Here is a 16,166-nt window from a genome sequence, read left to right on the forward strand (position 1 = left end):
TGTCAACATGTCTGAGCCTGGGTGTTCCTCCCCGGAGGAAGTTGGGGGGGGCTGCAGAAAAGGATTTGAGTATGTGTCTGTCGGCACAGCCGACTGCTGATTGGATGACTATGCTGAATACTAACGTGGCTTTATTGTCAAAGAGGCGGGATAAATCTAATTCTCAGACACAAACATGGAGACAGTCGGTGGAGGACGCCTTATCTTAGGTACAAACAGTCTCAGGGTCACAGAAGCGTGCTTTTAACCAGATGGCAGATACAGGTACCGACACGGACTCTGACTCCGAGGTCGATTTAAATGAGGCTTCTCTGCATCCACGGGTTGTCAAGAGTATTCAGTACATGATTATAGCCATAAAAGAGGTTCTATGTATATCTGAGGAACCTGCCGCTCCTGACACAAGAGTTTGTTTATTTAAGGGGAAAAGGCCTGAGGTAAAGTTTCTCCCCCCTCATGAAATGAATGCGCTTTGTGAAAAGGCTTGGGAGTCGCCTGAAAAAAGGTGGCAGATTCCCAAGCGAATTTTAATGACATATCCTTTCCCCTCTGACGATAGGGAAAAATGGGAGTCGTCTCCAAATGCGGACAAGGCTCTATCCCGATTGTCCAAGAAGGTGGCGCTTCCGTCTCCGGACACGGCTGCCCTCAAGGATCCGGCGGATCGCAAGCTGGAGACGACGTTAAAGTCCATTTTTGTCAATACTGGTACATTGCTCAGACCTGCTGTGGCGTCGGTATGGGTGAGCAGTGCTATTGCAAAGTGGGCTGAAAATGTGGCTTCTGATATGGATGCTCTTGATAAAGATAATGTACTTTTGACTCTTGGTTATATTAAGGACGCTGCAGATTACCTAAAGGATGCGGCGAGGGATGTTGGCCTCTTGGGATCAAGAGCCAATGCCATGGCGATTTCGGCCAGGAGGGCGCTGTGGATTCACCAATGGAATGCTGATGCCGACTCCAAGAAGAATATGGAAGCTCTCCCTTTTAAAGGTAGTGTCTTGTTCGGTGAAGGCCTGGCTGACCTGGTGTCGACTGCTACGGCGGGTAAGTCTTCTTTTCTTCCTTATGTTCCCACACAACAGAAGAAGGCACCACATCAGCAGATGAAGTCCTTTCGGCCTAATAAATACAAAAGAGGTAGGGGCTCGTCCTTCCTCGCTTCAAAGGGTAGAGGTAGGGGAAGGAAGTCGCCTGCAGTATCAGGCGCCCAGGACCAAAAGTACTCCCCCGCCTCTACCAAGTCCACCGCATGACGCTGGGGCTCCCCTGGGGGAGTCCCTACCGGTGGGGGGGGGGGTCGTCTCCGATTCTTCAGTCAGTTCTGGGTTCGTTCGGCTCTGGATCCTTGGGTCTCAGACATAGTGTCCCAAGGGTACAGACTGGAGTTTCAGGAGATGCCCCCCAACCGGTTTTTCGTGTCGGCCTTGCCAACTTCTCTTCCCGAAAGAGAGGTGGTAAGAGATGCGATACAAAAATTGTGTCAACAGAGGGTCGTGGTGCCGGTTCCCCCCTCGGATCAGGGGAAGGGGTTCTATTCGAGCCTCTTTGTGGTGCCGAAGCCGGATGGTTCGGTCAGACCGATTCTGAACCTAAAATCCCTCAATCCATACTTGAAAACTTTCAAGTTCAAGATGGAGTCTCTTCGAGCGGTGATCTCCAGCCTCGAAGGGGGAGATTTTCTGGCGTCAGTCGACATAAAGGATGCTTACTTGCACATCCCGATATTCCCTCCTCATCAATCCTTCCTGAGGTTCGCGGTACAGGATTGTCATTACCAATTTCAGGCGTTGCCATTTGGGCTTTCCACGGCCCGAGGGTTTTCATCAAGGTAATGGCAGAGATGATGGTCCTCCTGCGCAAGTAAGGGGTCACAATTATCCCGTACTTGGACGATCTCCTGATAAAGGCGAGGTCCAAGGAGCAGTTGTTAAGAAATGTGGATCACTCCCTGTCTGTTCTGCGACATCACGGTTGGATACTAAATTTGCCAAAGTCTCAATTAGTCCCCGGCCACTCGGCTGCCCTTCCTGGGCATGATTCTAGACACGGAGTTGCAGAGAGTGTTTCTTCCGGAGGACAAGGCTCTGGAAATACAGACAAGTGTGTCGATTCATCAATGTACTCAGGTTCTGGGGAAGATGGTTGCGGCTTACGAAGCCATTCAATTTGGCAGGTTTCATGCCCGGGTGTTTCAGTGGGATCTGCTGAACAAATGGTCCGGATCTCACCTGCACATGCATCGGAAAATCAGTCTGTCCTCCAGGGCCAGGATTTCTCTCCTGTGGTGGCTGCAAAGCTCTCACCTTCTAGAGGGACACCGATTCGGAATCCAGGACTGGGTCCTGCTGATAACAGATGCAAGTCTCCGAGGCTGGGGCGCAGTCACACAAGGAAGAAATTTCCAGGGAAAATGGTCAAACCAGGAGTCTTGTCTCCACATAAATGTTCTCGAGCTAAGAGCCATTTACAACGGCCTCCTACAAGCGAAGAGCCTTCTTCAGGGTCGTCCTATCCTGATCCAGTCGGACAACATAACAGCGGTGGCGTACGTAAACCGCCAAGGCCACAAGAATCCTTCACTGGGCGGAACAGCACGTGAGCGCCCTGTCAGCAGTCTTCCTTCCGTGTGTGGACAACTGGGAAGCAGACTTCCTCAGCAGGCACGATCTACATCCGGGAGAGTGGGCACTTCACCAAGTGGTATTTGCGGAAGTGACAAAGCATTGGGGACTTCCTCTGATAGACATGATGGCGTCTCGCCTCAACAAGAAGCTTCCGAGGTATTGTTCCAGGTCACAAGACCCCCAAGCCAGTGCAGTGGACGCCCTGGTAACTCCGTGGGTGTTTCAGTCGGTGTATGTGTTCCCTCCGCTTCCTCTCATCCCAACGGTGCTGAGGATCGTACGACGAACAAGGGTTCAGGCAATACTTGTCGTTCCAGATTGGCCACGGAGGGCCTGGTATCCAGATCTTCAGGAATTGCTAGTGGAAGATTATTGGCCGCTTCCTCTAAGAGGATCTGTTACCACAAGGGCCCTGCGTGTTTCCGGACTTACCGCGGCTGTGTTTGACGGCGTGGAAGTTGAACGCCAAATCCTAGCCCGGAAAGGTATTCCCGGGGAGGTCATCCCCACTCTCCTAAAAGCTAGAAAGGAGGTCACTGTGAAGCATTATCACCGTATTTGGAGAAAGTATGTGTCGTGGTGTGAAACAAAAGCAGCTCCTATGGAGGAATTTCACTTGGGTCGCTTCCTTCATTTTTTGCAGGCAGGCGTGGATGCAGGCCTGAAATTGGGTTCCATCAAAGTGCAGATTTCGGCTTTATCTATTTTCTTTCAAAAATAATTGGCTGTCCTCCCAGAGGTTCAGACTTTCGTGAAGGGAGTGCTGCATATCCATCCTCCATTTGTGCCGCCTGTAGCGCCGTGGGATCTTGAAGTGGTGTTGCAGTTCCTTATGTCTCACTGGTTTGAACCTTTGCGTAAGGTTGAGTTAAAGTTTCTCACTTGGAAAGTGGTTATGCTTTTGGCTCTGGCGTCTGCCAGGCGAGTGTCAGAGTTGGCGGCTTTGTCTCACAAGAGTCCTTATTTGATATTCCATTCGGATAGGGCGGAATTGAGGACTTGTCAACAATTTCTGCCAAAGGTGGTTTCTTCTTTCCACATTAACCAACCTATTGTGGTACCTGTGGCTACGGATGCTGTGGCGGTTCCAAAATCGCTAGATGTTGTTAGAGCGTTGAAAATTTACGTCGCCAGGACGGCTCTTACCAGGTAAACAGAGGCTTTGTTTGTCCTGTATGCTTTCAACAAGATTGGTCATCCTGCTTCCAAGCAGACCAGTGCACGCTGGATTTGTAATACGATTCAGCACGCTCATTCTTCGGCTGGGTTGCCGTTGCCGAAGTCAGTAAAAGCCCATTCTACCAGGAAAGTGGGCTCATCTTGGGTGGCTGCACGAGGGGTCTCGGCGCTTCAACTTTGCCGAGCAGCTACGTGGTCGGGTTCAAACACATTTGTTAAGTTTTACAAGTTTGATACCCTGGCTGATGAGGACCTCATGTTTGCTCAATCGGCGCTGCAGAGTCGTCTGCACTCTCCAGCCCGGTCTGGAGCTTTGGTATATACCCCATGGTCCTTTTGGAGTCCCCAGCATCCTCTAGGACGTAAGAGAAAATAGGATTTTAGTACCTACCGGTAAATCCTTTTCTCTGACGTCCTAGTGGATGCTGGGGACTCCGTAAGGACCATGGGGATATAGCGGCTCCGCAGGAGACAGGGCACAATAATAAAAGCTTTAGGATCAGGTGGTGTGCACTGGCTCCTCCCCCTATGACCCTCCTCCAAGCCTCAGTTAGATTTTTGTGCCCGGCCGAGAAGGGTGCAATCTAGGTGGCTCTCCTGAGCTGCTTAGAATAAAAGTTTAAGTTAGGTTTTTTTCTTTCAGTGAGACCTGCTGGCAACAGGCTCACTGCTACGAGGGACTTAGGGGAGAGAAGTAAACTCACCTGCGTGCAGGATGGATTTGCTTCTTAGGCTACTGGACACCATTAGCTCCAGAGGGAGTCGGAACACAGGTCTCACCCTGGGGTTCGTCCCGGAGCCGTGCCGCCGACCCCCCTTGCAGATGCCGAAGTTGAAGATGTCCAGAGGTCCAGAAACAGGCGGCAGAAGACTTTGTCTTCATAAGGTAGCGCACAGCACTGCAGCTGTGCGCCATTGTTGTCAGCACACTTCACCAACAGTCACCAACTGTCACTGAGGGTGCAGGGCGCTGGGGGGGGCGCCCTGGGCAGCAATGTATAATACCTTTTTATGGCTAAAATACATCACATATAGCCCTTGAGGCTATATGGATGTATTTAACCCCTGCCAGATCTCACAAACTCCGGGAGAAGAGCCCGCCGAAAAGGGGGCGGGGCCTATTCTCCTCAGCACACGGCGCCATTTTCCTGCTCAGCTCTGCTGTGAGGAAGGCTCCCAGGCTCTCCCCTGCACTGCACTACAGAAACAGGGTTAAAACAGAGAGGGGGGGCACTTATTTGGCGATATGATTACATATATAAAAATGCTATAAGGGAAAACACTTGTATAAGGGGTTGTCCCTGTATAATTATAGCGTTTTTGGTGTGTGCTGGCAAACTCTCCCTCTGTCTCCCCAAAGGGCTAGTGTGGTCCTGTCCTCTATCAGAGCATTCCCTGTGTGTGTGCTGTGTGTCGGTACGTGTGTGTCGACATGTAGGAGGACGATGTTGGTGAGGAGGCGGAGCAAATTGCCTGTATTGGTGATGTCACTCTCTAGGGAGTCGACACTGGAATGGATGGCTTATTTAGGAATTACGTGATAATGTCAACACGCTGCAAGGTCGGTTGACGACATGAGACGGCCGGCAAACAAATTAGTACCTGTCCAGGCGTCTCAGACACCGTCAGGGGCTTGTAAAAACGCCCATTTACCTCAGTCGGTTGACACAGACACGGACACTGACTCCAGTGTCGACGGTGAATAAACAAACGTATTTTCCTTTAGGGCCACACGTTTCATGTTAAGGGCAATGAAGGAGGTGTTACATATTTCTGATACTACAAGTACCACAAATAAGGGTATTATGTAGGGTGTGAATAAACTACTTGTAGTTTTTCCTGAATCAGATAAATTAAATGAAGTGTGTGATGATACGTGGGTTTCCTCCGATAGAAAATTATTGGCGGTATACCCTTTCCCGCCAGAAGTTAGGGCGAGTTGGGAAACACACCTTAGGGTGGATAAGGCGCTCACACGCTTATAAAAACAAGGGGCGTTACCGTCTCCAGATACGGCAGCCCTCAAGGAGCCAGCTGATAGGAAGCTGAAAAATATCCTAAAAGTATATACACACATACTGGTGTTATACTACGACCAGCAATCGCCTCAGCCTGGATGTGCAGCGCTGAGGGGGCTTGGTCGGATTTCCTGACTGAAAATATTGATACCCTTGACAGGGACAAGATTTTATTGACTATAGATGCATTTCTATATATGCGAGATGCGCAGAGGGATATTTGCATTCTGGCATCAAGAGTAAATGTGATGTCCATATCTGCCAGACGAAGACACGACAGTGGTCAGGTGATGCAGATTCCAGACGGCACATGGAAGTATTGCCGTATAAAGGGGCGGTCCATCGGACCTGGTGGCCATGGCAACAGCTGAAAAATCCACCTTTTGTTACCCCAAGTCACATCTCAGCAGAAAAGGACACAGTCTTTTCAGTCTCAGTCCTTTCGTCCCCATAAGGGCAGGCGGGCAAAAGGGCCAGTCATATCTGCCCAGGGGTAGAGGAAAGGGAAGAAGACTGCAGCAGGCAGCCCATTCCCAGGAACAGAAGCCCTCCACAGCTTCTGCCAAGTCCGCAGCATGACGCTGGGGCAGTACAAGCGGACTCAGGTGCGGTAGGGGGTCATCTCAAGAGTTTCAGCACGCAGGGGGCTCACTCACAAGTGGACTCCTGGATCCTACACGTAGTATCCCAGGTGTACATTGGAAATTCGAGACGTCTCCCCCTCACAAGTTCCTGAAGTCTGCTTTACCAACGTCTCCCTCCGACAGGGAGGCAGTATTGGGAACAATTCACAGGCTGTATTCCCAGCAGGTGATAATCAAAGTACCCCTTCTACAACAAGGGAAGGGGTATTATTCCACACTATATTGTGGTACTGAAGCCAGACGGCTCGGTGAGATCTGAAATATTTGAACACTTACATACAAGCGTTCAAATCAAGATGGAGTCACTCAGAGTAGTGATAGCGAACCAGGAAGAAGGGGACGATATGGTGTCACTGGATATCAGGGACGCTTACCTACATGTCCAAATTTGCCTTCTCACCAAGGGTACCTCAGGTTCGTGGTACAGAACTGTCACTATCAGTTCAGACGCTGCCGTTTGGATTGTCCACGGCACCCCGGGTCTTTACCAAGGTAATGGCCGAAATGATGATTCTTCTTAAAAGAAATATGGACGCTTTCCTGATAAAGGCAAGGTCCAGAGAACAGTTGGAAGTCGGAGTAGCACTATCTTAAGTAGTTCTACGACAGCACGAGTGGATTCTAAATATTCCAAAATCGCAGTTTTTTCCGACGACACGTCTACTGTTCCTAGGGATGATTCTGGACACAGTCCAGAAAAGGATGTTTTCTCCCGGAGAAGAAAGCCAGGGAGTTATCCGAGCTAGTCAGGAACCTCCTAAAACCAGGAAAAGTATCAGTGCATCATTGCACAAGGATCCTGTGAAAAATGGTGGTTTCTTACAAAGCGATCCCATTCGGTAGATTTCACGCAAGAACCTTTCCGTGGGATCTGCTGGAAAAATGGTCCGGATCGCATCTTCAGATGCATCAGCGGATAACCCTGTCTCCAAGGACAAGGGTGTTTCTTCTGCGGTGGCTGCAGAGTGCTCATCTATGAAAGGGCCGCAGATTCGGCATTCAGGACTGGGTCCTGGTGACCACGGATGCCAGCCTGAGTGGCTGGGGAGCAGTCACACAAGGAAAAAATTTCCAGAGAGTGTGATCAAGTCTGGAGACTTCTCTCCACATAAATATACTGGAGCTAAGGGCAATTTACAATGCTCTAAGCTTAGCAAGACCTCTGCTTCAAGGTCAGCCGGTATTGATCCAGTGGGACAACATCACGGCAGTCGCCCACGTAAACAGGGCGGCACAAGAAGCAGGAGGGAAATGGCAGAAACTACAAGGATTCTTCGCTGGGCGAAAAATCATGTGATAACACTCTCAGCAGTGTTCATTCCGGGAGTGAAAAACTGGGAAGCAGACTTCCTCAGCAGGCATGACCTCTACCCGGGAGAGTGGGGACTTCATCGGGAAGTCTTCCACATGATTGTAAACCGTTGGGAAAAACCAAAGGTGGACATGATGGCGTCCAGCTGAACAAAAAACTAGACAGATATTGCGCCAGGTCAAGGGACCCTCAGGCAATAGCGGTGGACGCTCTGGTAACACTGTGGGTGTACCAGTCAGAGTATGTGTTCCCTCCTATGCCTCTCATACCAAAAGTACTGAGAATCATAAGAGGGAGATGAGTAAGAACGATACTCGTGGTTCCGGATTGGCCAAGAAGGACTTGGTACCCGAAACTTCAAGAGATGTTCACGGAAGACCCGTGGCCTCTACCTTTAAGAAAGGACCTGCTCCAGCAGGGGCCTTGTCTGTTCCAAGACTTACCGCGGCCGCGTTTGACGGCATGGCGGTTGAACGCCGGATCCTGAAAGGGCATTCCAGATGAAGTCATCCCTACCCTGGTCGAAGACAGGAAGGATGTAACCGCAAAACATTTTCACCGCATTTGGTGAAGATATGTTGCGTGGTGTGAGGCCAAGAAGGCCCCTACAGAGGAATTCCAACTGGGTCGTTTCCTACATTTCCTGAAAACAGGACTGTCTATGGGCCTAAAATTAGGGTCCATTAAGGTTCAAATTTCGGCCCTGTCGAATTTCTTCCAGAAATAACTGGCTTTAGTGCCTGACGTTCAGATGTTTGTAAAAGGGGTACTGCATATACAGCCTCATTTTGTGCCCCAGTGGCACCTTGGGATCTCAATGTTGTTTTGAGTTTCCTAAAGTCACATTGGTTTGAACCACTCACCACTGTGGACTTAAAATATCTCACATGGAAGGTGACGATGCTATTAGCCCTGGCTTCAGCCAGGCGTGTGTCAGAATTGGCGGCTTTATCATATATAAAGCCCTTACTTAATTTTTCATTCTGACAGGGCAGAATTGAGGACTCGTCCTCAATTTCTCCTTAAGGTGTTTTCTGTTTTTCACATGAACCAACCTATTGTGGTACCTGCGGGTACTAGGGACTTGGAGGACTCCAAGTTACTTGACGTTGTCAGGGCCCTGAAAAATATGTTTCCAGGACGGCTGGAGTCAGAAAATCTGACTCGCTGTTTAGCCTGTATGCACCCAACAAGATGGGTGCTCCTGCTTCTAAGCAGACGATTGCTCGCTGGATTTGTAATACAATTCAGTTTACACATTCTGTGGCAGGCCTGCCACAGCCAAAATCTGTAAAAGCCCATTCCAAAAGGAAGGGGGCTCATCTTGGGCGACTGCCCGAGGGGTCTCGGCTTTACAACTTTGCCGAGCAGCTACTTGGTCAGGGGCAAACACGTTTGCTAAATTCTACAAATTTGATACCCTGGCTGAGGAGGACATGGAGTCTCTCATTCGGTGCTGCAGGGTCATCCGCACTCTCCCGCCCGTTTGGGAGCTTTGGTATAATCCCCATGGTCCTTACGGAGTCCACAGCATCCACTAGGACGTCAGAGAAAATAAGATTTTACTTACCGATAAATCTATTTCTCGTAGTCCGTAGTGGATGCTGGGCGCCCATCCCAAGTGCGGATTGTCTGCAATACTTGTACATAGTTATTGTTACAAAAATCGGGTTATTCTTGTTGTGAGCCATCTTGTCAGAGGCTCCTTCGTTGTTATCATACTGTTAACTGGGTTCAGATCACAGGTTGTACGGTGTAATTGGTGTGGCTGGTATGAGTCTTACCCGGGATTCAATATCCTTCCTTATTATGCACGCTCGTCCGGGCACAGTATCCTAACTGAGGCTTGGAGGAGGGTCATAGGGGGAGGAGCCAGTGCACACCACCTGATCCTAAAGCTTTTATTATTGTGCCCTGTCTCCTGCGGAGCCGCTATATCCCCATGGTCCTTACGGAGTCCCCAGCATCCACTACGGACTACGAGAAATAGATTTATCGGTAAGTAAAATCTTATTTTCTCCTAGTCCGTAGAGGATGCTGGGCGCCCATCCCAGTGCGGACTGTTACTTGCAGTTGTAGTATTACTGGTTGTATTTGTTTACACAGGGGTTGTGTATTAGTTACTTCAGCTTGTTGCTGTTGTTCATTCATATGGTTATCTGGTTTTATACTACTCCAGTTGGTACGGTATGTTGTGGTGTGGGCTGGTATGTTCTCGCCCTTTTGTTTAAACAAAAATCCTTTCCTCGAAATGTCCGTCTCTCCTGGGCACAGTTCCTATAACTGAGGTCTGGAGGAGGGGCATAGAGGGAGGAGCCAGTTCACACCCAGTTTAAGTCTTTATAGTGTGCCCAAGCTCCTGCGGATCCGTCTATACCCCATGGTCCTTTTGGAGTCCCCACTAGGAGAAAAGGATTTACCGGTAGGTACTAAAATCCTATTACACGTGTCCTGAGAGTGAGGAGACACCAGGACTGTCTGTATTACACGTGTCCTGAGAGTGAGGAGACACCAGGACTGTCTGTATTACACGTGTCCTGAGAGTGAGGAGACACCAGGACTGTCTGTATTACACGTGTCCTGAGAGTGAGGGGACACCGAGACTGTCTGTATTACATGTGTCCTGAGAGTGAGGAGACACCAGGACTGTCTGTATTACACGTGTCCTGAGAGTGAGGGGACACCGAGACTGTCTGTATTACATGTGTCCTGAGAGTGAGGGGACACCGGGACTGTCTGTATTACATGTGTCCTGAGAGTGAGGGGACACCGGGTCTGTCTGTATTACACACGTGTCCTGAGAGTGAGGGGACACCGGGACTGTCTGTATTACATGTGTCCTGAGAGTGAGGGGACACCGGGACTGTCTGTATTACATGTGTCCTGAGAGTGAGGAGACACCGGGACTGTCTGTATTACACGTATCCGGAGAGTGAGGGGACACCGGGACTGTCTGTATTACATGTGTCCTGAGAGTGAGAGGAGATTTACTAAGTTATGGTTAGTGAGTGCCCTGGATAATCGCTACACGCTGCACAACAGACCGCCCTATCTGCGCCGGTGGTACGCTGGTGGTGGTGTGGCAGAAGAAGCTGTGACCTGCTCACTACATTAGTCAGTAACTAGAGGTTTGTGCATGTGTCTATTAATCACAAATCACTTTCTATTTTATTACAGGACTTGACATCTCGAAACCGGACCTATTTCATGAGATTGAACAGTGGGAGAAACCGCCCTTCGGTGACACCAAAGTCCATGAGGCCCCCAATTCTCTCCTGCAGAAAGGTACAGGGGTGCTTCTGTGCTGGGAGCCAGAGGTTGTCTGTCCGCGCTGTGACGCGTTCTCCCTATGGCGGGCTGTGATAACAGGATGTCTGCGCTGTGCTGCGTTCTCCCTATAGCGGGCTGTGATAACAGGAGGATGTCTGCACTGTGCCGCGTTCTCCCTATGGCGGGCTGTGATAACAGGATGATGTCTGCGCTGTGCCGCGTTCTTCCTATGGCGGCTGTGATAACAGGATGATGTCTGCGCTGTGCCGCGTTCTCTATGGCGGGCTGTGATAACAGGATGATGTCTGCGCTGTGCCGCGTTCTCCCTATGGCGGGCTGTGATAGCAGGATGATGTCTGCGCTGTGCCGCGTTCCCCCTATGGCGGGCTGTGATAACAGGATGATGTCTGCGCTGTGCCGCGTTCTCCCTATGGTGGGCTGTGATAACAGGATGTCTGCGCTGTGCCGCGTTCTCCCTATGGCGGGCTGTGATAACAGGATGATGTCTGCGCTGTGCCGCGTTCTCCCTATGGCGGGCTGTGATAACAGGATGATGTCTGCGCTGTGCCGCGTTCTCCCTGTCAAAGTCGAAAAATATTGCAGTACACACATTACGTACAAACTACACACAGATGGCCTCCGTGCGCGTACTTGCTCTGCTGTGCGTGCGCATATTCGCAATTTGCGTATGGTCGCTCCCGCGGTCCTGCGCATTAGCACGTGGTATGGGTATTTACGGCAGAGTTTGTGAGCGCATGGAAAGCTATTACATATTTAATCTAAATAGTGCACAATGTACACATAGTCTCCTTACACCACACCAGAAAGTAACAACAGTTTAAATGGTTGCAGAACAAAGGGATTCACCTTTACAGGATAGGAGGGGACAGAACAAGGTTATAAGGTGGTGTTTGGTATCCAGCTGTAGGGTATTTTAAGGGTAACATTCCGGTGTTGGTTTGAGGAAGATCGCATGTTCCTGCGGATAGTTATGTGCAGGAGCAGAATATAGATATAAACTGTATTTACTGTACATTATGTATGCGGGGGGAATCCAGAGGAGACCACCCACATGAGCAGTTGGATCAGACATCGCCCACCTATTCAAACCGACCTATGACCTCTCCTGTACTGTAAATGACCATCCCTGTGTCCAATGGACAAAGATTACAGTATCCATTGTGTTAAGTTTTGCAAGATTGTATAAAGAGTGCCTGCTGCAGGCCTGGTCACACACAGACTCACAAAGTTATCTATCTAGATGACCAAGGACCATACTGGGTAGTGCGGCGAAAAACAAACAAGTATGTACCATTGACTGTAGCCATTTATCTATTGTAGTGTATTGTATTGTTATTGTAACCCCCTTTCAGTAATAATATGTTGTAGTGTCGGAACCCAGCATCTTAAATACAATCTGGTGTCGTGTTTCCTTTCCCTGCTAAGGTTTAAAGTGTATTTACAGCCACTCTGGCTGCTGCATTGTGCTAACAGCGTATAGGCCTGTGTACGCAAACTGTGTAGTCACTATGCCCTTTAGGCGTACGTACGCAGAGTGCGTACACTGTGCGACCTTGTGTACGTAAGGTTTGTGAATAATATAAAGGTGAAAGGTTAATTACTGCGGCCGCAGTGGCTCAATATTAAAGTGTATCAAGTGTGTTTAAGGTATATGCTTTTTAGTCCTGTAAGTAAACCGACGTTTACACTGCGCTGTGCCGCGTTCTCCTATGGCGGGCTGTGATAATAGGATGATGTCTGCGCTGTGCCGCGTTCTCTCTATGGCGGGCTGTGATAACAGGATGATGTCTGCGCTGTGCCGAGTTCTCCCTATGGCGGGCTGTGATAACAGGATGATGTCTGCGCTGTGCTGCGTTCTCCCTATGGCGGGCTGTGATAACAGGATGATGTCTGCGCTGTGCCGCGTTCTCCCTATGGTGGGCTGTGATAACAGGATGATGTCTGCGCTGTGCCGCGTTCTCCCTATGGCGGCTGTGATAACAGGAGGATGTCTGCGCTGTGCCGCGTTCTCCCTATGGCGGGCTGTGATAACAGGATGATGTCTGCGCTGTGCTGCGTTCTCCCTATGGCGGGCTGTGATAACAGGAGGATGTCTGCGCTGTGCCGCGTTCTCTCTATGGCGGGCTGTGATAAAAGGAGGATGTCTGCGCTGTGCTGCGTTCTCCCTATGGCGGGCTGTGATAACAGGATGATGTCTGCGCTGTGCCGCGTTCTCCCTATGGCGGCTGTGATAACAGGATGTCTGTCTGCGCTGTGCCGCGTTCTCCCTATGGCGGGCTGTGATAACAGGATGATGTCTGCGCTGTGCCGCGTTCTCCCTATGGCGGCTGTGATAACAGGATGATGTCTGCGCTGTGCCGCGTTCTCCCTATGGCGGCTGTGATAACAGGATGATGTCTGCGCTGTGCCGCGTTCTCCCTATGGCGGCTGTGATAACAGGATGTCTGTCTGCGCTGTGCCGCGTTCTCCCTATGGCGGGCTGTGATAACAGGATGATGTCTGCGCTGTGCCGCGTTCTCCCTATGGCGGGCTGTGATAACAGGATGTCAGCGCTGTGCTGCGTTCTCCCTATGGCGGCTGTGATAACAGGATGATGTCTGCGCTGTGCCGCGTTCTCCCTATGGCGGGCTGTGATAACAGGATGTCTGCGCTGTGCCGCGTTCTCCCTATGGCGGGCTGTGATAACAGGATGTCTGCGCTGTGCTGCGTTCTCCCTATGGCGGGCTGTGATAACAGGATGATGTCTGCGCTGTGCCGCGTTCTCTCTATGGCGGGCTGTGATAACAGGAGGATGTCTGCGCTGTGCCGCGTTCTCCCTATGGCGGGCTGTGATAATAGGATGATGTCTGCGCTGGGCCGCGTTCTCCCTATGGCGGCTGTGATAACAGGAGGATGTCTGCGCTGTGCCGCGTTCTCCCTATGGCGGGCTGTGATAACAGGAGGATGTCTGCGCTGTGCCGCGTTCTCCCTATGGCGGGCTGTGATAACAGGATGATGTCTGCGCTGTGCCGCGTTCTCCCTATGGCGGGCTGTGATAACAGGATGATGTCTGCGCTGTGCCGCGTTCTCCCTATGGCGGCTGTGATAACAGGATGATGTCTGCGCTGTGCCGCGTTCTCCCTATGGCGGGCTGTGATAACAGGAGGATGTCTGCGCTGTGCCGCGTTCTCTCTATGGCGGGCTGTGATAACAGGATGTCTGCGCTGTGCCGCGTTCTCCCTATGGCGGGCTGTGATAACAGGATGATGTCTGCGCTGTGCCGTGTTCTCTCTATGGCGGGCTGTGATAACAGGATGATGTCTGCGCTGTGCCGCGTTCTCTCTATGGCGGGCTGTGATAACAGGATGATGTCTGCGCTGTGCCGCGTTCTCCCTATGGCGGGCTGTGATAACAGGATGATGTCTGCGCTGTGCCGCGTTCTCCCTATGGCGGGCTGTGATAACAGGATGATGTCTGCGCTGTGCCGCGTTCTCCCTATGGCGGGCTGTGATAACAGGATGATGTCTGTCTGCGCTGTGCCGCGTTCTCCCTATGGCGGCTGTGATAACAGGATGTCTGCGCTGTGCCGCGTTCTCCCTATGGCGGCTGTGATAACAGGATGATGTCTGCGCTGTGCCGCGTTCTCTCTATGGCGGGCTGTGATAGGATGATGTCTGCGCTGTGCCGCGTTCTCCCTATGGCGGGCTGTGATAACAGGATGATGTCTGCGCTGTGCCGCGTTCTCCCTATGGCGGCTGTGATAACAGGATGATGTCTGCGCTGTGCCGCGTTCTCTCTATGGCGGGCTGTGATAACAGGATGTCTGTCTGCGCTGTGCCGCGTTCTCCCTATGGCGGCTGTGATAACAGGATGATGATGTCTGCGCTGTGCCGCGTTCTCCCTATGGCGGGCTGTGATAACAGGATGATGTCTGCGCTGTGCCGCGTTCTCCCTATGGCGGGCTGTGATAACAGGAGGATGTCTGCGCTGTGCCGCGTTCTCTCTATGGCGGGCTGTGATAACAGGATGATGTCTGCGCTGTGCCGCGTTCTCTCTATGGCGGGCTGTGATAACGGGATGATGTCTGCGCTGTGCCGTGTTCTCTCTATGGCGGGCTGTGATAACAGGATGATGATGTCTGCGCTGTGCCGCGTTCTCCCTATGGCGGGCTGTGATAACAGGATGATGTCTGCGCTGTGCCGCGTTCTCCCTATGGCGGCTGTGATAACAGGATGATGTCTGCGCTGTGCCGCGTTCTCTCTATGGCGGGCTGTGATAACAGGATGATGTCTGCGCTGTGCCGCGTTCTCCCTATGGCGGCTGTGATAACAGGATGATGTCTGCGCTGTGCCGCGTTCTCTCTATGGCGGGCTGTGATAACAGGATGATGTCTGCGCTGTGCCGCGTTCTCCCTATGGCGGCTGTGATAACAGGATGATGTCTGCGCTGTGCCGCGTTCTCCCTATGGCGGCTGTGATAACAGGATGATGTCTGCGCTGTGCCGCGTTCTCCCTATGGCGGCTGTGATAACAGGATGATGTCTGCGCTGTGCCGCGTTCTCCCTATAGCGGGCTATGATAACAGGATGATGTCTGCGTTGTGCCGCGTTCTCCCTATGGCGGGCTGTGATAACAGGATGTCTGCGCTGTGCCGCGTTCTCCCTATGGCGGGCTGTGATAACAGGATGTCTGCGCTGTGCCGCGTTCTCCCTATGGCGGGCTGTGATAACAGGATGATGTCTGCGCTGTGCCGTGTTCTCCCTATGGCGGGCTGTGATAACGGGATGATGTCTGCGCTGTGCCGCGTTCTCCCTATGGCGGGCTGTGATAACAGGATGATGTCTGCGCTGTGCCGCGTTCTCCCTATGGCGGCTGTGATAACAGGATGATGTCTGCGCTGTGCCGCGTTCTCCCTATGGCGGGCTGTGATAACAGGATGATGTCTGCGCTGTGCCGCGTTCTCCCTATGGCGGGCTGTGATAACAGGAGGATGTCTGCGCTGTGCCGCGTTCTCCCTATGGCGGGCTGTGATAACAGGATGATGTCTGCGCTGTGCCGCGTTCTCCCTATGGCGGGCTGTGATAACAGGATGATGTCTGCGCTGTGCCGCGTTC

At 51.4% G+C, this 16,166-nt stretch overlaps 1 protein-coding gene across 5 annotated transcripts in view; it reads left to right on the top strand.

Moving 5' to 3' along the window:
* The window catches only part of LOC134928657 (zinc finger protein 626-like), a 108,062-nt gene that overhangs the window by 44,601 nt on the left and 47,295 nt on the right, over positions 1-16,166 (top strand). For all 5 annotated transcript variants that reach the window (XM_063924616.1, XM_063924619.1, XM_063924620.1 and 2 more), the window contains exon 3: positions 10,961-11,068. In XM_063924616.1, coding sequence (XP_063780686.1) covers positions 10,961-11,068 — 108 coding nt within the window. The remainder of the gene's footprint in view (positions 1-10,960; positions 11,069-16,166) is intronic.

The sequence above is a fragment of the Pseudophryne corroboree genome, chromosome 5 (assembly GCF_028390025.1).
Source record: "Pseudophryne corroboree isolate aPseCor3 chromosome 5, aPseCor3.hap2, whole genome shotgun sequence".
Taxonomy (NCBI): domain Eukaryota; kingdom Metazoa; phylum Chordata; class Amphibia; order Anura; family Myobatrachidae; genus Pseudophryne; species Pseudophryne corroboree.